This window comes from Calidris pugnax, unplaced genomic scaffold (genome assembly GCF_001431845.1).
Source record: "Calidris pugnax isolate Ruff unplaced genomic scaffold, ASM143184v1 scaffold231, whole genome shotgun sequence".
Taxonomy (NCBI): Eukaryota; Metazoa; Chordata; class Aves; order Charadriiformes; family Scolopacidae; genus Calidris; species Calidris pugnax.
In genome coordinates, this window is record NW_015090996.1 from 225017 (window position 1) to 251693 (window position 26677).

Here is a 26677-nt window from a genome sequence, read left to right on the forward strand (position 1 = left end):
AATATAGACTACAAGAGACAACCAGATGCAGAGATGCCAGCCTGATTACATACAATTTCATGCTCAGAAGCAGGTATCACCTGTTTCCCCACGGGTATGTGGGTTTATAGGAACATCTAATATATCCATCCATCATTGTAATCAGCTATTTCAAAATTTTGACTGTAATATATCCCAGCTAAAAAATTTCAAACTGTTTCTACGCTTCTATTTGTGCCATAAACCTCATGAGTTTCCAGCCAGAGGACACTGGATTTCCAGTGGCAGTGGTACCCAGTACTACCATTATCAACACAAAATGTAAGGCCTTACAATTGTGAAAATATTCCAAATATAGACTACAAGAGACAACCAGATGCAGAGATGCAAGCCTGATTACATAAAATTTCATGCTCAGAAGCATGTATCACCTGTTTGCCCACAGGTATGTGGGTTTACAGGAACATCTAATACATCCATCCATCATTGTAATCAGCTATTTCAAAATTTTGACTGTAATATATCCCAGCTAAAAAATTTCAAACTGTTTCTACGCTTCTATTTGTGCCATAAACCTCATGAGTTTCCAGCCAGAGGACACTGGATTTCCAGTGGCAGTGGTACCCAGTACTACCATTATCAACACTCCAAAGTACTGGGAATAGTATCAGAAGTCCAGGATTCTCAGCCATGCCCTACCAGTACATCACACAGCTACTGAACTTCGAACATCCCAGATTTCCTAAATTTAAAACCAAAAGTTCACTAACCATTGAAACACTGTGCCTGCCTATAATTTGCCGTTCACTCATCCCTACAGCCCATCATTTAAATTTCTTTGGATGTAACAGATCAGCGACAAAGTCTGCTGCATGTGTGAGAATTAAGTCCAACTTAAAGAAAGCTTTTCTTATGCAAATGTATAAAGCAATATAGGACAAATGGGAAAAGAAAATTAAATGATTTAGAAGAGTCTCTCCCACTCTTCTACGATCCTACAACCACCAGCAGCCCTCCAAGGAGAACCTCTGATAGCAAAGAAACACCACCTACCTCTAAATAAAGATGTGAACAGATTTCTAAATAAAATGTTACTTTAGGATTTAAATTATACCAGTTCAAAGCACTCACTTTTAGGAAAACACACGACATTACACTGCTATGAACCACACCATACAAATGGATGCTACCAAACACCCACAGCAGCAGTGCTGAGCCACAGCCATTCTAAAGACACTACTGAAAACAATTCTCCAAACAAGAACCCTGAATTTTTCTTTTTAAAAGAAAGGTTATTTCCTAATAGAAACCACAGTTAGGGGTTTTCCAGGTAACTTCGTCTTGTTGTTATAACTATTACCTTCTCTGCAAACGAACATCCCAGATTTCCTAAATTTAAAAACAAAAGTTCACTAACCTTTAAAACACTGTGCCTGCCTATAATGTGCCGTGCACTCATCCCTACAGCCCATCATTTAAATTTCTTTGGATGTTAACAGATCAGCGACAAAGTCTGCTGCATGTGTGAGAATTAAGTCCAACTTAAAGAAATCTTTTCTTATGCAAATGTATAAAGCAATATAGGACAACTGGGAAAAGAAAACTAAATGACTTAGAAGAGTCTCTCCCACTCTTCTATGATCCTACAACCACCAGCAGCCCTCCAAGGAGAACCTCTGACAGCAAAGAAACACCACCTACCTCTAATAAAGATGTGAACAGATTTCTAAATAAAATGTTACTTTAGGATTTAAATTATACCAGTTCAAAGTACTCACTTTTAGGAAAACACATGACATTACACTGCTATGAACAACACCATACAAATGGATGCTACCAAACACCCACAGCAGCAGTGCTGAGGCACAGCCATTCTAAAGCCACTACTGAAAACAATTCTCCAAACAAGAACCCTGAATTTTTCTTTTTAAAAGAAAGGTTATTTCCTAATAGAAACCACAGTTAGGGGTTTTCCAGGTAACTTCGTCTTGTTGTTATAACTATTACCTTCTCTGCAAAGTTTCAGGTGGTGAATATGACTTTTTTTTTTTCATGAAACTGGGAGTAGGCATTTTCACTGAAAAATGCTGAAAAGAAGAACATCTACTGGCACCTGACTACTAGAATTTTTTGTTTTGTTTTGAAGGTTTGATGCAGCAGGAGGGAGGAAGGACACCACAGGATATTCCTGAGCGTTTCCAACATGGGCCAGCTCTTCATAGCCCACAACACACCAACAGCACAACAACTTACTACACCGAGACTGAAGTTCCAGAACCAGTTTGATTTATTACATGCAGCTGGAACAACCAGATGAACAGCTGGAACAACTGGATGCACAGCTGGAACAACTGGATGCACAGCTGGAACAGTGAGAAGGGCTGGCAGCATCACCTGGCACTTCTCATTGCTCACATTTTACTTTCAAACTTTTCTTTTTTTTTTTTTACTTTCAACTTTCAGCAAGTTGAACTCTTCAATCCCCAAATTAATTTGTTCCCAGTGAGGTACCTGCCTGGGGCTGACATGTTTTGGTTTCTTTTTTTTTTTTAATTCCTTCCAGACAGGAAGAACAGGGAAACTGGAAGAGAAAAGATCAGACAGAATAGTTTATTTTCAAAAACGGCACCTGGACAAAATATTACCTGCATAAATTAAATCTTTCACGTGATCTTTTCACCTTCTGAAATTCCACTCAATTTGACCTTAGCAAACAGTTTGCACATGCTCTTATGGCTTAAGTTTTAATAACTAAATCCCCAAATTATTTCATCACCACTCAATCTGGAGCTGCTGTGGCTGTTTTTGACCAGGCTGGACCCGATTGTGTCACCTGAAAACAAATCCCATCTCTCCTGTGGTCTCTGTAGTTTCCTCCCACATCAGTAAACTGGAGGCATGAATCTGCCTTGGATAATCATAAAAAATAAAAAAAAAAGACTTGGGGGCAAGACAGAAAAGCAACAGTACAGTGAGCACTGGGAAGCAGATTATCAAGGAGAGACAGGGACTATGAGAATGAAAATCAATAAAGCAGAGAAGATGAAATGAGTATACAAAGCTATATGAGTAGCTTTGAAAAAATTGTCAATATTACTTAATAACCTAACTTGGGGAAAAAATGTGGGTAGGGAGAGGAAAAAAGAGGCCACATACTCAGTGACAAGTTACATGCAGAGCTAAACATGAACACAGGTAGCAGAAGAGGATGAGAACTGAAAATGAACATGAACTATGGGTGGAACAAAGTGAACGTGGAAAATAATCATAGCCAATGACTGGAAACAGGTAGGAAAGCCAGGAATGGCCAGATAAGGGGTTTGGAATGATCAAGTGGAAAAATGCTACCGCAATGAAAGATTTGGAACGAGAGGAGGAAATGTTGTGTTTAGGGCTCAATCAGGAATTTAACAAAAAAATCTGAACATGAGTAAATAAATTAGAGTATGAGGAGGACACAGACGCCGACACTGGATCAGGTTGAAGTGGACGGGGTGGAACCTGTTGTAACAAGGCAATAACACGTTTTTCTTTCCTGCCTGGAACTTAGCCAAAATTTCTGGAGTTTCACCATTTCTCTCACCATCAACACTTCCTCCCCGACTGAAGGCAAATGATACAGAACACAGCAATCACCTACTGCTGCCTTCCCTGGCTCTCCTTACCTGAAACAAACACCTTCCTGTGGAATTTTCCTGGCCATCAGAACTTAGTCAAATTACATGTATCCAAATATTCATACAGCACAAATTTAATGTCACCTTTTAATAGGTATTATAGCCTATATAAAATAGATTTAATAAAAAACAGGCTTTTTTTTTCCTCTCTGACTCTTTATTGCAATCATTCCATTGAATGGTGTTCGTTTAATTTAGAATTAAACGAGTCTGATGTCCCACAGAATCCTAAAGTCTCAGAGAACGGCAAAATACATATTTTTTTTATATAAAACTTTTTACTGAGCTCTGTTACAACTGTCAGCACTCAGTGTTTTAGCAAACTACACTTGTATGTCTCAATACCTGGATGCTTAATAGGACATCCCAATCAGCGTCTATCTCTAAGAAGTTAAATTTAAGCAACACTGGTCAACAAAGGAAGGCATAGGAAGGCTGTACTTGTAGACCATCGGTATGGTCTTTCCAGAAACATGCATAATTGGCCTGGTTTACATTCACAGTTAATATATGAAGGGAAAGAATTAAGGGAAAGAAAGGTATTGGTGCTGGAGTAAAACTCCAGATTTCCAGTTAGCGTCACTAAACCAGCACCTCCCATCTGAAAGAACGGAGAGGCGGACTCGGGGCAGGGGGGTGTCTGTTTTCTTCTAGAGATTACACAAACCCCAGCTGCCTCCTTTTGATGTCTCTTGATACGTAAAATCGCAAAGGTCCAATAGGGATTCACAACCATCAAAACAGCCACTTTCTCACCCGACTGAGTTTTTGAAAAGAATGTCCCCGTGGTATTTCTCCTGGCCGGTGAGTTAGAGTTAAATGGGACTCAAATCCAGTCCTTCACAGCATCGTAACTCAGTACAACTCATCCTGTAACTACCGAAACCTTATCTGGGGGGGAGGTGTGTTGCTTTGCACTCTAGCAATGCCAACAATGTCCCTTCTCAATCCGTAACCGAAGCCACGATCTGCTGCAAAAATAATTTATTAGACATTTGCAGTTGTTCTGTAACAGCACCTCTAACTCCCCCACACATACACAACCGTAAGTCGTTGGTGGTGTTTTCTAATTCAACGAATTTTTTCTTAAATGACTGTGAATTGTCTTTCACTGAGATTTAGAAAAAGCTCGGTCTGATATTTCTGAAGTGCAACTTCCTACCATAAATGGTCACGTAAAGAGCAGAGTCAGCACAACGGGCAGGATAACCCTAAAAAGATACCCCCCCCCGCCTTTAGCCAGTCACCGAATCGAACAGAATACACAGCGTCCATGCAAATTACCAGAATTTCTGTTAAAAACCTCGGCCCAAAATGAGTATGTAAAACTGAAAGTACAATATGTACATTCTATCACAATTATATTGAATTTCCCAAAATAACAGACTGCAATTTCGGGTTTAATTCGTAACGGGTATCTTGATGCCAGAGGATGGTGCTATTTCCCTGCACATCATCCAGGTAATTCTGACCCAACATCACGCCTTCTACACACCGACGTTATCTACCCAAGGGTGTCCCTTTGGACTGTATTGCAGGAGAGCAAACATTTCACAGAAGAAAGCTTTCCTCGTCTGCCACATCTATTTCTGCATCAAAATTACTCCAGCATGCGACAGAAGTCTAAATAGAAGAAGAATAGTGAACAAGAAAATTGTTCACAGGAACAGGAAAATTGAGAGTATGTAAAAAGAAGTAAAATCATTTTATGCCTGTTCAACTCTCTGCAAACTTTCTCCAGAAACTTAATGAGGGGGCTTTTTAGGAAAAAATATACTTAATTGTACAGGACTAGTAAATATGTTGAAGCTGCAAGTATTTTTAGCATTTCCAAGTTCTGGAAAACTGTATTTGTGCAAACTTTTTGGTGTCACGAGAACTTCAAGGTAAGATTAGCTAAAACCTTTTAAATTTAATTTAGGTTCTCTGAATTCTCAACTCTCCCACTCTGATGGGGATGTTACAACCACAATAGATGCTGACTGGGTCAGAGGGCTGACATACCTGTGGGAGAATTAATCAATTTTTTTTACTTAAAAGTCAGTGAAATTTGCAACTTTCTACTTGTCCGTGCATTCACTTTTTTATTTTTCTACAAAGTTATCCCTATATAAGAAAAATACATTTAGATGCCCCTCCATGATACCAGGGATGGCAGCACAGATTCCAATGTCCCAGCATGGGACACATTTCTGAGTGGAAGATTTGTGGCTTCAGAGGAACAAAAGAATAACCTAATACTAGGTATCAAGAATTTATCAGCTATTGAAAAAAAAAACAGTTTAGGGACTTATGTCAGACATGATTTCAAAGAATCGGAAATGAACAACAGATTGAGTACAGTTTAAAAGAAAAAAAAAGAAATCAAGGTCCAGCAGTACAGCAATTATTGAAAACGCTATGATTACACACACACTCTCCTTACTGTAAGCTGAAACACAAATGGATCTAATAACAAAAAATAGGAATTGTTCATGAGTACAAGGGAGACAGACTCACTCAGTGACACTGACTTTGGCATTTTGTGTGCAAGGTTATGGTAATTAAATAGCAAATCCTCAGAGATGTCCTCATTCAGTTTGTGCTTTTTTTCCTTAAAAAGACAAGACAGACATACTCTACTTACATATTTTACAAAAAGTGAGCCAAAGACTCCAATAAGTATTGTAAATAAAATTTTTGAAGAACAAAAAATATGTCTGCTCATATAAACTAATACTACAGCTGATGGAATGACACAAAAGGTAACTTAGCTGACAAGCCCAAAATAGATAGAACTCCCAGACCCAGCAGCTCATAAGCCCCTGATTACAAAAGAGCTGTATTAAAAGATGGAGGACTCACTAGAAGATGTGACATTTTGCTGGGTTTTACAAAAAAGCGTAGCTCAAAAGGACTGTACCTTGAAAATCCTACCCCTTTTGTTACTCCAACCAGTCTCTCAACATCCAAAACTTAAGAAGCTACTGGAAACGTATAACCTTGTAAAAAGTTAAATGATATATTAAATGATACATTAATTGAGTTTATTTTTAAAAGCTGTGAATCTTAAAGCAGTTAAATACATATTTTTAAAGGCCACCTGAACAGTTATTTGAAGAGAAAAATGTTAAACGTTCAGATTTTTACCATTTTTAATGTTTTAGAAAGAATGTATGTTAAGAAAGGACAACTTGCAAACAAAAGGCATTAAAAATGCGTTGTTCTCCTTTGCACGTGTAAATTAGGTAAAGTTAAACATTTCACACAATCTGTTCAAAGGAAATTTGCTGAGTGAACGTACACCTTTTATAGTACTCGATTCACTAGGATTAAATGCAAAATAATGAAGCAAAACACATACGCTTATCAAAACCAAGCAAAATAATTAATAAGGTGTTGTTCTTCCTTTGTTGTTTTTTTTTCCTCCAAATTAGAGACTAATACTGATCAAGTTCTTGCTCTTCCTCCCCTTAACCATTCCAAGATTAAGACTAAGGGGTGATGTTCTATGTCATAAATTCAATTCTCCATTATTCCTCACTTACAAAATACTAAGTAGCTTTTTAAAAAAAACTTAACTGCAGGATCACAATTCTTCAACAGAAATTTCAGAAACGCTACCTAAATTTTTTACACTTTTTCAGATATCTGACTCAGCCTAAGATAATTTAAAAGAAATGAGATGTTTAAATTGTTTCTGTCTAGATGAGACAATTTAAGTATTTCGTAGACACTCAACATCAATTTCAAAAAGATGACCCCGGGACAAAACACTTGAATTTTCTCCTTTTAGCTGAATTTTGTTTTCAGTGTGTTCTTACACCATGACACCCAAGGCCGTAGGTGCACCATCAAACAAGACATTCTAGCAATATACTCAAAACCTACCAATTCAACACCAGAGATTACATCTCACAATGTGCTATTTACCAATGTGCTCTGCCTAGTTTTTTTATATTAGGGACCACTTAAAATCAGAACACCTTCCCACCATCATCCAGAGTCTTATTCCTCTCCTTAATGCTATTTTCCACTCGTGGTGGAGCATCAGAAGAGAAACAAAGAGAAATGAGGCTTAAAGTCTGGTCGTGTCCTTATCTACCAGGTTTTAGTATCATATCCATAGCAATGGGGTTTATGAAGATGTGTTATTCCAGATGTAAAGGTTCTCTACTGGAAGAGACCTTGATTGGTTGTAATTATTACAGAGAATAAGAATTTCGTTCTACCTTACTACTGGGATTCAAAGCTCAGCTTCTCTGATATTAGCTGGCTACGTCACCATGAGAAGCTCTTGCTGGGACTCCTTCCAGATATTCCTGTGCTCTAAAGGACTTTTTTCTGTATATACCTCCTAAACCTGAGCAACTCCTGCCATTTGGAAAAAAAAAAAAAAAGAGAAAAGAAAAAAGAAGGAGAGTACAATTTCAGTTTTGTCCTCAGTGCTACACAGATGAAAGTTGAATAAATCACACACAAACCTACTCAACAGCAGCTGTCTTTAAGAAAAGACAAATAGTAATTAACTACATCAACAGGAGAGGGTGACCACACTCTCAAAGCATGGCTTTAGATACAAACTGTTAGATAAAAGCAGTTTGAAACTAGTCAAGCATTTTTTACTGCCACATAATTTTCTTCTGGTTCGTTTATGTCAAATTCTCTGTCTTCTCTGTCAGATCAACAGGCTTCAACATCTGCTTTTGCTGCTTCCTTTAATCCTAATTGACATGAAATGACTGCTCATTTCATAAATAAACAGAATCAGTTTGCCATACTGCCATCTTGCCCCATTCATATCATAGACTACATTTGAGGTAGGGCAAAAATGCAGAGGAAATAATGGTTATTAAAAATACAAAGAATAAGGAGAAAGAAAAGCTTTAGCATTCTTTGTTATTTAAATGTGTTAGTAGCAACACATTTACAGAGAAAGAATCTTTGAAACCTAGGTGTGAAACTGCTAAAGAGCTCTGAATCTAACTTGCAAAACAAACTCAAGCTGCATCAATGATCAAGGAAACTTGATCTGCAGCCCAGAAATTTTACAGTATTAAAAACACCATATTAGCAGACAAAAATAAAAAAAAAGGTCAACAAGTTCACACATCTATAGCTACTATTTTAGAGACAAATTTTAAGCTATCTGAAAAGACACGAAGGCAGTTTTCCTGCACCACCACTGTGCACCACACCGCTTGTACAAACACTTGGTTACAACAGATTATATACCAGAAATTCCCTAAGAAATACATTCTGAGTGCTACCAGCAATAATGGACATTATTAAGGACATAGAAAATCTAACATTAATTAGACAATTAAGCTGACAGCAGGACTTTCAGTAGCTGAGATAAAAACCTAGTATTATGTTCTAATAGTATTTATCAGGGAAGCCCTTGCAAGAAGTGCAGATACCTGTCAAGCTGAAGTGAGCAGTGGAAAAGTGAGCTACTTGACATCCACAGCAACATACACTTGAGAAGCAGAAAACGTATTTTAAAAAAAATAAAATCTGTTCTGCATTAAAATTTAGGAAAAGTTTATAAAAATTGCCCCCACCCTTCAGCAGGAGAAATGTATTCACTTAAGTTGTTTTCCCCATTTAACTGCAGCATGTTTTACATTATCTGCATGACTTATCTACACCTACATTATTTATGTATATTATTACTCTGAAAATTTCTTTATTCATGGTTAAAGTTGGAAGGGACCTTAAAGATCATCGAGTTCCAGCCCCCTGCCCTGGGCAGGGACACCTCCCACCAGACCAGGTTGCTCCAAGCCCCATCCAGCCTGGCCTTGAACCCCTCCAGGGATGGGGCAGCCACAGCTTCTCTGGGCAACCTCTTCCAGTGTCTCACCACCCTCACAGCAAAGAATTTCCTCCAAAAATCTAATCTAAATCACCCCTCTTTCAGTTTAAAACCATTCCCCTTCATCCTATAGCTCCACTCCCTAATCAAGAGTCCCTCCCCATCTCTCCTGTAGCCCCTTTAGGTGCTGGAAGGCTGCTATATTCCACATTTTCCTATGAAGTCCTCTGGCAGCATCCAAATATATCTGAATTCCAGAGTTATCAAAGATGAACTTGTTTAACTAAGTCAAAAAAACAACAGAGACTGAACATCGCCACAATCTGAATAAGGGAAGCCTATATTTGGAAAATAACAACCTATATATAGATGTGATGTGAAACATAGCACTAGAGGCTCTATTCTTCATTGCCAAAATCATTCAGAGAGAAGAACTGATTTAGAAAAAGCTGCGTAGCTGAGTTTAGAAGAAAAACTCACTACAGCAAAATACAACCTGCAGTTTTAAATAAGATTCATCAGATGCAGATGAAAGCCAGGAAAAGTGCTTTTCACTCTATCCTCACTCTAAAGAGGAACTTGCACAACTCAAGTTCATTGCTTAATGTTTTCCTCTTCCTCAATGCAGTGAAAGATTAGTTGGACCCTTCACATTTCCAGTGGTACCTGCAAGCACACAATTAGCACCCACAACCTTACAATAGTCCGTTCATATAGAATCATAGAATTGTCTGGGTTGGAAGGGACCTTCAAGATCATCTAGTCCAACCATCAACCTAACTCTGATAGAAAACCATCACTAACCCATGTCACTAAGCACTATGTCAACCCATCTTTTAAATACCTCCAGGGATGGTGCCTCAACCACTTCCCTGGGCAGCCCATTCCAACATGCAATAACCCTTTCAGTGTCAAAATTTTTCCTAATATCCAATCTGAACCTCCCCTGGCACAACTTGAGGGCATTTCCTCTTGTCCCATTGCCTGTTCCTTGGGAGAAGAGACCAACCCCTGCCACCAAGTACACACGTTGTCAGAAAAACAGCATTAAAAGCATACAATTCAAATCACATTTCTGCCTTGAAAAATGCTTACTTAGATGTATATGCACTCGATGTATAACGCAGTTTCACCCCCTTGCCTAGTTGACAAGCAAAGTTAGTCATTTTCCTGTTTATGTGGGTCAGCAACAGGGAAGAGGAAAACATGAAAAATAGGAAAATGTGATTCTAAAAACCACAAAAAGTGGTAACAAGGACTGAAACAAGGAGTACTCAAAACAACCTCAACGCATATTTTGGAATTAGTTAGACAGAAAATTTCCATTTGGGCTGAGCTTTTATACGCAGTAAAAGTATGGAAGAAGAACTGAAGAGACAACCAGTCAAAGCTCTTCCATGTCCAACTGGGCATGACAGCTCCTGCAGACACAGATATTTTCCATGTTAAAGTTACCTAATTTTCCAAGCTTTTGGCATTTGAACCTTTAATTTCTACCAAGGATTCTGACAGTAAACTCATGACTTTGAAGTTTAATGGCCATTCAATGGCCACAACTACAATAGAAGTGAGGAACCTGGTATGTAAAGCATTTTAACTTAACCCTGAAGACCAAAATGCTGGTTTTATGATAGAATAGGGAAGCTGAGATAATGAAAAACATGTAATATTTTGTCACCCAAGAACAAACCAGTTCAGGTGCAAATAGAGGCACACCAAGTAGTGTGGGGGGTGGCATTTCTGTTGGTATGTATGTGGCATAATACACTAGTCTATGCAACTAATATATTTTATAACAATACGGGATCACACAGAATATGAAAGAAAAAAAAAGCATGATACTGCAGAAACACCTCCAGAAGACGGTACGGAGATAAGGTAGGCATTGATAACACAAATTTTACAGGGAAGAAACAACAGTATTTGTAGTGAAAGAAAACTACCATAAACAGATATTGTGAAGTAATTTTGTTTTAATTGCATTTTTACACCTTCCTGGCTTCCTTTTAACTTCATTTCTGACTTTTTACATGCATTTCCTATTAGCGTTCAAGCTCCTTTCCATCAGCAACTGATAGATTTTAAACAGTTTGTTTTGCTCACACAGTTTTGGGTTTGATATGCCTACATTTCTAATTTTTAGACGTCTTACTAGTTTCTAGAGCTGAAACGCATTGGTTTATGACTGCAAAATACTGTCTCAGCCTGGTCAAGAGCCTTGCTTTGAGTACTGAAGTGCAAACTTCAGGTAGGATTTACAATGCTTAAATTGATATATAATAGCACTACAGAAGCAATCATTCACCCTTAAAACTTAAAAAATAGTGACTCCAACCATACCTTCCTGCCCTCCAGCTATCGCATCTGAGAAATTAGTAGATTTTTCACTTTACCTTCTAAAGACACAGAGAAAACCAACTGATGGTTCAACTTTACCATGACCTGAAGGGACTGAGATAGAAGGCCACGGTAAGAACAAGTGGAGCTACTGTTTCCCCAGGATCTCTGGGTCTTCTGGAATCCCAAAGTTCTAAAAAGGACACAATCATTTTTAGTTTTATCTAAGCTCTCTTGGCTTCCAAGCAAAACACCCAACTTTCATACACAATACAGTCAACTACGAAAATGATTGAATTTGTATTGGTTTACACTCTGTCCAAAAAAAAGCAAATCAAACTAGTGCTAAAGGACTATAAAAGAAAACTCAGAAAAAAGCTGGAGTGTCACTTTTTCCAGTGTAGGTGTACAGTATGTGTGAGGAGAATCTCGAAAAGGTATCTCAAAGGATTTTTAAAAGCTTTTCATTGCTGGTGACACATTTTTCCCTGAAATAAGCCACTTCCTTTCTAAAACCCACACAGTGCCTCGGTGTCAAGATTCAGTAACTTCTCGAAGTCTGTGTGTATACTTTTCTTACACAAAACACGGAAGTCTTAAATTCTCATTACTTTCCATGATTTAAGATATAACTATATCATCAGTCGTGTCAGATTCAAACATTTCCATTCGGTGAAGAACACGTTCTCTTTGTCACCGACCGAATACACACCAGAACTGAGCATCACTGGGTGCAACAGGTTCTCACCCCTGTATCGGGCATTTGAGAACTGTTCCCTTACTGAAAAGCCAGCAGAAGAAATTGAATTTGGGGACAAAAATGTTTTCTGAGCTACCCGGGTATAAACACTTCATTTTCCTACGTGCGAAATCAAAGCATGATAAATGGAAGTAAAAGCTGTGGGACTCCAAGCTAATGAAAATATATTGTACGTCACCATTAAACTTCAGAACGTTTGCTCCTCCAGGATTTCTTTGGGATTCTCCCTATAAATAAAATCCACAGTATCAGTTTGGTTTGTGTTTTTTTTTTCACTTAAGACTCCCAACTTCACTAGCCCATTAACCGTTTTTTTCACGTAAGACTCCCAACTTCACTAGCCCATTAACCGCAAAGCAGAAATGATAAAAGTTATCTGCTAAAGCAGAATAATCTGTATTGACACTTTGCACTAGGAAGCAACCGCTATCACAGTGTCCATCTGTAGCATAAAAAGACAAAAGACAAATTTAAGTATTTGTCCATGGACTGAGAAACACCCATCATCCCGAACCAAAACCAAACCTTGCTGCACCCACCTAAGTGAAAATTAAAAGCTAATTACATTAAATCATGTTGTGGTCACGTTTGTGGGATTTTTGTTTATTTTTACTGGTGCAAAGCAAGAATGAAGGAAGCTCGTTAAATCGTTTTGTGGTCACGTTTGTGGGATTTTTTGTTTATTTTTACTGGTGCAAAGCAAGAATGAAGGAAGCTAATTGTACAGGAGACGCAAGAAAAGAATGCTAGAAAATTGAAAGATAAACACCATTAACAAAATGCAAGCTAAGCACCTACTAATTTTACTTGTGGCTTGTGTTCTTGAAACTACCCATGTGTCTTAATAGCTACGTCAAAAACATAAATACATGCAGTATTAATAATAATCATAAATCAAAAATAAATGCCAGTGAAGAAACACCTGCTTTTCTGTTAAAAGCTTCAAGCAAAGCAGTATAGTCAAGTATTTAGAAAAGTAGACTTGAGCTTGAGAACTGTGCCCTATTCCTAGATTATGTGGCATATCATGAGTAAGGCTTTTCAATTTCCTGTGCCTTACTTTCAATTTTGACTCTTTACTGCGAAGCTTATTTCTTATTAAATATTTATACATACAGCCTTATAAAGGCCCTGTTCTTGGTCCTATTCCTGAGGAATCACAATGTATAGCCTGTGCCCCCACAAAGACAGCTCAACTACGACAACAACTTCGTTAACAAAAAAGACTGGATTCCTTCCTACCCGAAAAACAATCAAACTAAACATGCTCAGGTCACAGTAGTTTTAATTTCCTGCAAGGACTGCACATTTACAGACACCTGACCTTCTTGCTGGTACATCACTAAAACCAAAAATCTTAAGTGTCATAAAGCGGTTAACAATTCCGTTAATGGTGCCTGCAATGGAATAGAATCTCGCTCGCTCACCACTATCTGTGTTTGTTCTGCAATACCAACACGGGCAAAAAGAAATGAAAATGCAGTTTAGCTAGAAAAAGCAAGCAGAAACGAAATGAACACGCACAGAATATGCAGATCCTTTTGACTAAGAGGGCACCATTTTTACATAAACATTTTTTAGAAATGTGAACTGTTAAGAAGGGTTTCTCAGACAACCCATAAATATCAGCATCAAACGAAATCATTAGCTTCTCTTGACTATACCAAAAGCAAATTTATTACAACAGTGCATTTCAGATTGCAATCTCTGCATGTCACTAATACCCACTGCTGAGATCGATGCCCAAGAAATGCTGCACAAGTTGCTAGTTAAAAAGAAATCTATATTACGATTTCATTCTTTGATTTTGTGGACAAAAAGACTCAAAACAGCCAATAGAAATACTAAAATAATGTCCATCAGCTATTACCTCCATATATCGACATGGTGATGAGTAAATACCTCAACAAGCAACTCTTCTACAAAATCTCCATATTATTCTTATAAAAGAGTAAGACAATTTTTACTATGTCTAATTCTTAACAAATTTTTCATGAGTTCTTTCAAAACGTTTCATTTTAATCTCTGCAAGCATTTAATGCTCTACAAGCATTTTACAGATTCTAGTCATTTGACTTCCAGAAAGCTGTAAAGAATTATTTTCTTTAGAAAATATAACAATACTCCTTTATTTTCTAAAGGAATCCTACCAGCACTGAGCACCCAAATCAATTACTCGACCAACAAACCACTCCTACCTCAGCAGTCACTGCCAATTGTCAGTGCAGATGAAACACAACAGTTTCACAAAAGAAGTTTCTCTTATTTTCCAATGGAAAATCCTCTAAGGTGAAAACCAGTAGCACACACAGAAGTACAGATAACTCGGACTCATCTAAACAGCATCATCTCATCTAAATAGCAGCTTGGACATAGTGAATTGAACATAAAATCTGCTCAAGAATCTATCAGCTGTCTACACTTCACACAAACCAAAAAAAAAAAGATCTGTTATCCGTAAAAATTCAACTCAGTTTCCAAAAAGCTAAAAAAGCAGAGAAGCACTCCCTTTCAGAACTCCAGAAAGTGTATTTTTACTGCATGAATTACAATGTGATGACATTTTTTGCCTTTTTTTTTTCTTATTTTTACTGCATGAATTACAATGTGATTAAATTTTTTGCCTTTTTTTTCCTCCCAGCCACAATTCATCATCAACGTTTAATACAAAAACACTTTAACAACTTTGAAAAGCTGGGCACTTTAAACATTTAATATAAAAACGCTTTAACAACTTTGAAAAGCTGGGCACTTTAGATCTGAAATAGATGTGAATAATTATAATACTAAACTGCTACCCTGTATAAAGGTCCTGTGATAAACTATATACATTTCATAAAGAACCCTACATCCTATCTTCCCACAAATCCTGTGTATTGCTATTCATTTTTGCTGTAGTGGTAGTTGGTCTTTAACTTTTTGGGTAAGTAGACATTTTCAGAAATGGTTGGTTACTGGAAAAAAATGTATTTGAACATGATTAGAAGAAATGAGGCAAAACACAAAATTGAAAGACTACCTCGCTGCACCACTTAGTCTCTTAAAAATAAGATTTTGAAATATTATTGTGCAACAGTTCCAGAAAATGGAGTAGTTTCTGCTGCCTCTGAAGCTTAAACTCCTGAGAATTGTCTTAACAATTCAATGAGAGATTACTCATGTAGTTATTTCTGAATAAAAAGTAAAAACCAGGTATGTGAACTTTTAATCACATGGTTTTTTTTAAATCTGAAGCTTATCTTCTTAACATTCTATACTTTTCTCATAAGTGTTTTCTGCTGTAATTAAAATACAGCAAAATATAGTTACGTTAAATGACACCCTTCTCATACTTTGACTTTCAATTTGCCCTGGTTTCCCAAAACAAGTTCATATAGAAACCAGCTAGAAAAAGGAAACCTAGAAGAGAAAAATGGAACAGGTATTTAGAGACACGTTAAGAATATTGATTTTAAAAAATCAACCATAGTAGCTCTAATTTCTACTGTAAGAAAGAGCTTGAAAACTAACTTTAGACAGTTGCTTTCTTCTTATTTCACTGATATCCTTTCCTATTTAAGATCCAAATAAGGTTTAAAATTGCTATCAAAATGATCTAAAAAATCCCAAAACTTTACAAACCCATTTCTAACCAAAAACCAATGGGAGCCTCAATAGAGTATTTGAAGACAAACCAGTAGATGCCAGTTTTTGCCTTACTTTCTCCAAAGGAATCTTCCATGGAAAGAAGTATGTCCATGCAAACCTAGACAAGAACTGGAGCCTGTTTCCACATTAGATAGAATTATTATAAAACATACAAACACAACTCTATTTCTATCAGGTAAGTTAAAAAGAAAGTGTAATTAAGACAATCCTTTAAGAATATGCATTTTATTTAGGTACATAAAGCAATGTCCACAAGGCAATTTTCTATTAAAATTATTCAGCAGCCACTTAAAAATTATGTACAAAATAAATTTATATACAAAATACCTTAGGAGTATACAGTCTGAATACCAGAAGTAGTATGTCTACGTAGTTTAATATTCTCTTTTTTATGTCCATATGCAAACCCAGACACAAGTACTTTGCAATGTTAATACGTGAATTCCAAAACAAATAACACAATTACCCGTATTAGACAAAGATACACACCAGCTGCAAAATTGGGAGGGGAGAGGGGAGAGTTTTATAAATACATCAATGGAATAAGCTCACTGTGTTAAGCATAAAATAGACAGTTTAGTTAACAAGAACTCTAACATTCATCGGGCAGAAATACCTCAGTGCAAAGGCAAAACACAGACTTCTTATACAAAAATGCCACATACCACAATATCATGCAGTATTCTAAGACAATTAAACCTGTCACTGATGACACAAACCTGGTTCTCAGTAAGGAAATTAAGGAATAGTTAAGGAAGCCATTAAAATACCTGTTTCATTTAAAAAGCAAATATACTAACACATTATCTTTTGTTTATAAAAACAAAACTGTCAAATTTTCCAAGCATGGAAATAAACGATCTCTGCTGAAAATTAATTGGAATTCAGGTTTATCCACCACTTGGGCACCTCTGCAGTGTTCAGCCTGCAGGGCTGGACTAATTCAAGGCTCACTTTGGGATTCAGGATTGTAAATTAAAGAAAAATCCCTCCCCTACTCCCTTATACACTGAACAGCATGTATTGCGTCTTCCAGAACACTAACACCACCGAGACAAATGCAAATGAAAAAGTATTTATATATGAAAATCTAGCTACCCAACAAGATCTACGATAAATATAAAATGCTGATGTCCTTTGGCTTCAGTCACTTTGTTCGAACTTTAATCTGCATTAAACCTATGGGAAAACCAAGCTCCAAGTCTACACGCTGCCCCCTACTACTTGTACACACTTTCCAAGGGGATCCCTAGTTCAGGCTCTAAAATTATTAAAAATTCTAAGATTTACGTGAAGAAGAGCAGCGAGGGGAATGAGAAAACAGACCAAAACCAAAGAGAAGCTCAACAAAAATAAGATAAAATTGTTTAGAGGGGAAAACCAAAGTTAATCAATGAAAATTTAAAAACCATGCAGAAATCTCTACCTACATTAATTAGGGCCTCAAGAATATTTGGAAAATAAGTATGCAAAACCACCTAACAATATACCACTTTGCACTAATATTTCACTTTTAAACATTACAATTTATCTACTAGAAGAATATATACAATTTTGGAAAAAGTGAACTTTAATGATAAAATCCCCAAATAAGAGATTTTTGCCTCAGTGGGAAAAACAGACTTTTAAGCAGTGGGAAGTTAATATTTAGACTAACGACAGAGAAACTGATCACTACAAAGCATTTCATATTGTTCAAAAAGCAGAATTTGCTGTTAAGACTAATGAATAACACAACCAATATATAATCAGCATCAGACAGATTTTTCTAGGAAGTCTTCTGAGGAAATAAATCAATTCTACTCTTGCTCATGAACTTATCAGATCATAGTATTTACACCGGATTGTATTATTTACACTTCAATGCTTTAAGGCACTCAAAATTGGTAAGGATACAGATGGCTACGTTAACACATAAACACTGCAGCACTGTCTTCATATAAAACTTTTATTAGTGAGGATTAGAAACATTACTTTCATCCAAAAGGTCAGAGGTCACACTGCTTGTAGTCCTAAATGACACCAGCATCAACCAGATGAACCAGCAAAATATACAGAACATGAAATTTGTACCTGAGAGCACTGGAATATGTGGTTTTGTTTTGTTGATTTTTTTTTTTTTAGAAACAAAACTGTAGTGCAACCTGAAATCAGGAATAAATCTAAAGTTTTTGTCCCCTTTTCGACGTCACATGCTCAGCAAAAATTAGATTAAAATTAGATGAAAATTGGATCTACCGTCCCATATTAGCTGCCAAGTTTAGCAGGAGTTAAGTGTATGGTAGTATCTGAACAAACCTATTTTTCTAGTTGCAGCAGTTCTTTTATTGCACTTATTGCTGTTCAGGATCTAAAATACTAACATTGACACTGGAAATACATTAAAAGTAGTAATGTAGTAGCAATTTAGCAGTAAACTAAAAGGAAAGCTGAACTATACATGCAGTTGCTAATTTGACTAACAGGAGCTTCACAATCTGGTGCTAAAAAAAGTAAGTCCAGAATGTCCTGATTCCCATCTTCCACCTAAAGATTCAAAGAACCAGCAATGGGTGCAAACAGAAAAGAACATCTTTCCATTACTACAGGAAGTTTTCTTCAAAACAGACCCAAGGTAGATACAAACAGCACTTGTGCTTTGCCTGATTGTTGGGTTGGTTTTTTTTTTTTCCATTGAGCAAAGACTTTTGTGCTAAAGTTGAAAGAATTGTTCTTCCAATACTTTTCTGAAAGACTTGAGAATAAACCATAGAATCCCAGCAAAACTCCTCCTGAAACACATGCCACATCTACACCTACAAAATAGCTGTTTTAAAATGCCGAATATTACATTTTGGCAGCTGATTGGATGTGGAGAGGGGGCACGCAATTTTAATTACCTGCTCCCCAAATTTGGTCCTATCAAAAACTATACATGTCCTGTCATAACTAAAACTGTCAAAACCTGAGGTTAGTGAGGCTTTTAAAAAACAAATGTATTTCTGTTGTAATATTACGATCAGTATTAAGACAGAAGAGAATAATGACATTGAGCAGAAATAGCAATTACAAGACTGGCAGTTTAACAACATGAGAAAAATCTAACTTTAAGAACATTTAATCAAACAGGCGAAATGTAAACTGAGGTTCCTATTCCCCAAACTATACACCATATATTAAAACTAAATTACTTTACAAAATAGTAATTCAGTGCTCTTCCCAACGAACTGTAGCTTCAACACTCAGAGAGACATTTCAAGAAATCTGATGGTGTTTCTAGAATTTTGCACATGCAATATCTAAATACTAAAATTCAAAACTTTGCAAAAGTTAAAAATCTTCGATCATCAGTGAAAATTAGGGAAAAATAAAGATATTCAGTGCAACAGCTTAAAAGTTCACATACAAATTTGCTACCGAACAGTGAAAATTGTGATATGTCAATTAAAAAAAATAGAAAAATTCAATTCTGAATTATTAAATAGGTCCTATATAATTAAAAGTGTTTTTAATACGCCAAGATACAAATGCTGATTTTTAATTTTTTTTTTTTTCCCCACTACTCTCTTGTAAAAGCTTTTTTTTGGTTAGCTTTCACAATATCATCCGGAGATGCTGTTTGGAAGTCAAATGGTGTTATGGCTATGAGAGGACCAGTTTCCTTGGGTTGCACGTCTTGTACTTGCCTACTGTAGAGGAAAGCTTTATGGACCCCAACCGGGCGCCGCTTATAACCTTTCGGAGGGTAACGGAGACACAGGGTTAAAGCAAAAGCTGAAGGTCTTGCACGTAGCGCCTTCATCCATGAAAGGGACAAATCCTGACCTTTAGGACTAAGCCCTCTTTTGGGTTTTTTCCTTGTTTTGGCAGAACTAGAACTTTTTCCTTGTTTTTCTTTTAAAAGTTTAGTTTCAGGGCTAGAGACGTTTGACGGTCCTACCACCTTTTGTTCTGCAGACACATCTGCATTTTTTACAAGGACACTTAAATCAATGTTGTTTCTTTTAGAGGGCCTCTTTTCGGTTACACTGAGCGTAGGGAGGTCTGTCCTTTGTTGAGTTTTATCTATTTCAATAGTCTCTGCTATTAAATCTGAGAGGGATAAATTCTCAACCTCCTTTAGCGGAGAAACTTTAGAGAGAGCTAGAGAAGACAAAGATCCCGTTAGCTCTGGCATCCCACCTGGAGTTTGGGGTTGACTTACTAGCTGTGATAACGGTGAGGCTCCCAGTTTCGTATCAGCCAGACTTGCTGTTGACTGGGTATAAAGATCAGCCAAAGAATAACAGGGGCTAGAACTGCTTTCCTGGTGCTCCTGAAGTAACTCAGCCAACGATGTGCTCCCAGACCTCAACGTTGGCAAAGCAGCCAAATCTGAAGAGGGGCTTTCTTGTTTCCTACTTTGCACAAGCGAAGAGAAATTTTCAAGGAGTTCATTCTTTCTATTTACACTGTGACTGACTTCGTTATCAAGAGCCAATTTTCCTAAAGCACTCATTAAACACGGAGGATCGTAAAAATTTGCATGGCTATTACAATCAGAAGTATTTGAGGAAACGAGAGGAATGCTGTCGTCAGGACTCAGGGAATCACAAACCATGCTCTGCATCAGCAAGGATTTCAAGTCCTGTGTTTCCTTGCATTCCAACTTCTTAAAGGAAGGATTTCCAGCTGGGTTACTTCCTATGCTAAAGGAAAAATCTTCACTGGCAGGAAGCGAGCTTACTGCATTAGCACTTTCTGGGAGTGGATTCTCTGCCTGTTTATTCACAGGCTCAGAAAACGATCCTTTACACACATCATCACCCAAAACAAGTGAAGAGGATTTCAATCCTTCCCTCTGAGATGAAGGTATACCAGATTTTTCAGCATTAAGGGGCATTTTGTCATTTGTAATCAAAGAGTAACAAGCTGAACCACTCTGGGCTGTGAGGTTTCCAAACTGAGGTTTGCTGGTGTTACCAACAACATTTCCTACTGCACAAGAGAAACTGTCTGTGTCAATACACATTTCTGGACAACAAAGTAGGTCTCCTTACCTTACAATAGCCAATAATTTTCAGATGGAAGTGCAGTCACAACGAAATGTCCATTTTTTTTTTTAAAGTTGACAGCAGCAACACAAAAAAAATCAAGAAGAAACATGAAAAGGCATTTAATTACTAAGTGTTATCCAAAGGTTTGTAATATTCTACAATTACAATTATATTACAATTACAGGGATCTACTGAAATACCTAAGAAATTTTAAGACTCAACAAAGAGTGCCAGTAAAGATTACAAAGATTTACGTATTAATCAAAATAAGGAAGTTAATGCATAGACACTACCCACAAAAGGGAGGTACTGGGGATGGGAGATGTCAGTTCTCCAAACAAATAATGGAAGTGCACAAAACTTAAAGATGTCCAACTTTTAGGACACATATTCATTCAGTTACATCACATATTAGAAATCAGAAATTTACTGTGAACTGCAGATGGTTGCAGTTTGAATTTAAGCTGACACTAAGGTTTTATTTTGACTTCTAGCTCAGGAAAAGCTACTGTTTCCTTTAAATGTTTTTAGAACACAGAAATAGAAGAGTAAGCTGGTCTTCTTTAATTTTCTAATAAATGACTAATGCAGTAACAAGCATCTTCACAGCTTGTAAAGCCAAAATTAAACTGTACTTAGAAATGAATCACCTTGAATGCAAACAATTAAAATGAATGTAAACAATTAAATAGAAATATACCTTTTGTCGTCTTTCCTACAATCACAGCATCCTCATTCTTGGTCTTCACATTTTGCTTACTGCCTTGTGAAAGCACAAGATCCAAAGCCTTCTGTACATCAAATTTACTATCCAGCACTGCTTGCACCATTGTCTGCTCTGGTACAGACTCTGCCAAAACTTCTCTCATTTGATCAAGGCATGAATTAAGACGGGCTAAAAGAGACATATTACTGTTATAAACTGCACCACAAAAAAAAGTCTTAAGCGGCCTCACCACTAGCACCACACATCTGATGAACAAAAAACTGATGAAAAATATCACAGTGAGAGATAAAACCTTTAGAAATTAATTTTGATCTCACTTACTGCCATGATAAACTTTGCCCCCCAAACCCTGCAGAATATTTGACTAATTTCAGATCATGATACAAGGAACATATCACTGAGTAATCAATACTAAATTAACTATCTTCACTGCAGAGAAGAAATACAAATAATCACCTTAAAATTATACATAGTAATTTAGTGGAATCCCATTAAACAGCTTATTTTCATGTGTTTACAGATATATAATTAACACCCAAAGTGAAACAGCATTTTCGGGGGCCTTGGGCCTGAACAACTGAAAGCTCTTGATCAACAGGTTTCAAACTACCTGCAATCTTTACCTTTCCTGAAAGAGTAATTCTTTTTTTGACTGATAAAAAAACAATTTTCTTTGGAGCATATTTCTGCAACTTGACTAAGATCGGAGTTTCTTAAGTCTTGACTTGCTGAACAACAAGAGACTGTAAATTCACCAGGCTGCCACTCTCTGGAAGTAGGGTGCTGATCAGACCCACACATGCAAGAGAATAGACGAAAATCTTCCTGAATATCACAGTTTCTGCCAGTTCAGATTTTAGAAAACAGGAACTGAACGGAAGACAACTACAGATTCTTTATTTGAACACCTCCTCGAAGGTGGTGATGTTTTAAGAACTTTGCTATGGGAATTCAACACCACAGAATTCCACCTTCCTCAAGGTCACTTAGATCAGCATTCCTGACCTGTAATCCAAATAGTAAATCAATGTTCCCCAGACGCTTGCTCTGCAAAAGAATTACTGGCAAAGCCTTAAACAATGTGCTGGTTGGACAATCTTGCCAAACTCTCTGTAGCCACGTTGACCACAATCAATAATTTTGTATAAACAGCCAACACTGCACACTATACCAAACACAACAGGTCTTGTGGAACCACTGCTGTTTTCACAATAGAAATGGATCCTTCTAGGTTTCTTTTCCAGCTTTTTTAGTCCAGAATGTTACTTTCCTTCCTGTTCCAGTATCAATTCTTAACTGATTTGAGTCTGTCAAAAGCATTCTGAAAAGCCAGGGTACTGTACACATCACCTGTATCCACACAGAGGCTGATTCTTTCAAATTGCCCTCTACAGCATTACTCCTTGCTGTAAAAACATACATATTAAACCCCAATTTATCGGTTTTACCCATATGTCTATGCATTAGCACAGCTTCTACCAATTCACTTTACATGGAATCCAGATTGTTTCTATTTTATCTATTGTTTCTCAACCTCCCTCAACTTTTTTTAAATACCAGATGTCATTCATGCATTTTATTGTCTATTCATTCAACAACACACTTTACTCTGAGCTTATGAATGTTTTAAAAATAACCCTGATTATTTCAAAAACATCAAAAAAACTAAGTTAACCATTAATACTTCAGAAAGAAACTCATGAGTCTTTTTCACAGAGCGTGTAATTATGCTATCAGGCAGCAAGTTTAAAAACAACAGCAAGTATTTTTTCTCCAACTACTCAGCTCAGAACTCGGCTGGAAACGCAGAATTCAAAGCTGCAGGACTGAATGGAAACCAAAGTCTAATGAATTCAAACAGGGTAAGAAAAGACCGTAGAAGATAAAGGTATCTAAAGATATTGGCCACTGTTTCAAGGAAATGTGTGACTTTGAAAACCACTCAAATACTGCTATTGCCACAATTTGGAATACAATACAAGCATTCTCCAAATACTCTACTTCTAACACTCTTCCCTAAGCACCCATTTGGGAAATTAAGACTTTGAGCTACATGGATGCTTTTCCTGAGACAGTGCAATTGTTCTTATGTCTGAATTTCATATCAAATCTCATTATTTCTAATAAGAAACTAAGAACGTATTTCAATATATGCAACCAAATTACAAGTAATATAAATAAGGTAGTTATGAAGAATCACCCTTGAAGGGTGTTGTAATTTATGACGAGATCATGAAATTGTAAGCAGTGTCAGTCAAGTAGCAAACTAATTTAAGACTATTTTAGTAAGTCCTTAATTCATAAAAGAGACTGTTCTGAGAATTATGTATTTTCTATAATTACCTCTATCAACTTCAGTCAACTGATGGTTGGACGTAAAATCATCAGCAGTATCATCTGTACCTTCATAGCCATACTCTTCTTCTAGTGGCTCAGCAAACGCTGCTGGTTTGTCTCGTCTGGAGTAGATAAATTGAGCTGCTGCATTAGGTAAAAAAAAAAAAGTATAAAAGTAATTTTTTTCCCTTTCTTGAAACACAAAACATATCTAAAGGGAAAAAAAGTTGACTGACCTGTTGCAATGGTTTTGGGGTGGGGGGGGGGCCAGTTATGGGACACTACTGTATAACGACTACTGGCTGAAGACTGTAAAGACCATATATCATTTACGCTAAAATATAAATAAGTCACCATCACGGTGAAACCACAGACTGGGTGACATCTCTATATCCATGTAATGCAATAATTCTGCAAAGTTCAGTATTCAAACACAAGAATATAGTCCAGGTTTGAAAAATAGTATTTTCTATACTGAATCACCATCCGTGGCCTAATGTCTTCAGAGCCTTACTCCACAATAGGTTTTTTTTTTACCTCAGTTACAAGTAAAAAAAATTATAACAAAAATAACATTTGCTTTTACAGTATGGCACTGTTAAACAACTGATAACCATTTAATGGAGTTGAACATATTCTTCTTTTCTTGGGATTTCATTAGAAATACAGCCAATGAGTAAAAACGTGTATTCACACAAAACTTTAAACTTTTGATTCTGATTTAGCAACATATTGAGGCATATACAGACAAAACTTCTCACTGAAGGTGAGCCCCAGTCATTACATACTCCCAGAAATGTACAAAGTATAATGTAAACAAATTTCCTTATGTCATATTCTCCCCAGCTCTGAAATACATACTGAAAGCATACGTATATCCAAAAATCAAATAATATAGCCTTAGCAACTGCTTCCCAAATGCATATAATTTCATATTCAATCACCATAACTGAAGCAACTATTAAAAGGTTGCTGTACAATCTGGATCAGATTATTTTATAAATGGACCTTACACAAAAAGAGTTCTTAGGAAAATTACCGTGCACAAACAAGAATTAGGTTTGTCATTTAGCTGTTTATACTTAATTAAAAAGTAAACACACTGCATATTTTCACGACAAAATACAAGGCTACCTTAATTCTTAGAAGAGGTCTGATAAATTCTAGCTATTAAACTCAGAAATTCAATGCAAGACAATCTGAATTTAAATCAAGGGATGTGACTACAAATAATAAAAATACACTCCTAGATTAGGTTGCATCCAGGTTGAATCCTGCTGGGCTGAGCCACTCTGATTATGTCCTGAGCACACAGCACCACTATTTTTATACCTACTTTCCAACATTACAGATGCCAGAAGGCTCATTAGCTCCACATGACCTTGCCTGAGAACAGAAGCCAGTGAAGACCAGCGCTGCACCCCACATTAAGCCTCCCCACCTCACATTTACTCAAAGCTGTGTAAAAGACACCAACTATCACGTGCAGAATCACAACTCTAAGCCCAGCTAGATCCTCCTAACACTTTTGAAAGATACCAAATGTTTCAAGACCACCAACACATTCCCATAAACCAGATTTTTACATTATCAAGTACATTCTCACCATCCAAGATAATATTCTTGTAGAACTGAAGATGGGCCCAGTTGCCTAATGTGACTTCCAAAAGTACAATCACTACCTGACTTCAACAGGATTGTGGCCTCTAGGCACTTTTCAAAAGTTTCACTCGCTTTTAAATACTGTTCCATTCTAGAAATAATATCAAATTAGGAATCAATGAACAGCACTTACATGTAATCATTTGAACTAACCTGTTGAAGGAGAAATGCAATAGTCATCTTCCACTGATTGGCCATACACATCATCGTCTTCAAAATCTATGGAAGAGAAACAGCAAGATTAGTCTGCACAATTTCTAAATATTTAGTATTAGAAATATATTTCTATAAAAAGGTCTTTTTTACACAAGATTTTAAGAAATTACGCATCTTTAGTATTCCAGAAGTGCAATTAAGTGGTGTTTATTAACATAGGTAAGAAATTCTAAGTTACAATAATAGAATTTTAACATTTAATACTCTATTCATTAGGAAAGCTAAAAATCTTCAGGAGCCACCACACACCTCTTCCTGCAGCACCTCCTTTGGAAGGCTGCCCTTCCAGTCCAAACCCAACTTTCTACAGTTCCACAAATCTTTACCCACAGCACTTCTCTTCCTATTTCTGCTTGACCTCTTGATTGTCTTAATCACGGGCAGTTCAATTACACTCTTTGCTCCAACAACTCAGCATCAACATTTCTACTCCACATCTATCTACTTCTCAGCTTTCTTCTCTGGTCTATTCTCATGGCCATCTAACTTTCAGCTCAAGTTCAGGAAGGCAAAAACACAATT

The 26677-nt window shown here is 36.8% G+C and overlaps 1 protein-coding gene across 1 annotated transcript in view; it reads right to left on the reverse strand.

The window, feature by feature from the left end:
* HBS1L (HBS1 like translational GTPase) overlaps nucleotides 1-26165 on the reverse strand; it is a gene marked incomplete at its 5' end in the record, with an annotated part of 55412 nt that extends 29247 nt beyond the window's left edge. The window contains 3 exons of the mRNA XM_014955385.1: nucleotides 21914-22108; nucleotides 24284-24421; nucleotides 26093-26165. Of these exons, the coding sequence (XP_014810871.1) occupies nucleotides 21914-22108; nucleotides 24284-24421; nucleotides 26093-26165 (406 nt within the window). The remainder of the gene's footprint in view (nucleotides 1-21913; nucleotides 22109-24283; nucleotides 24422-26092) is intronic.
* Between the last annotated feature and the right edge of the window lie 512 nt (nucleotides 26166-26677).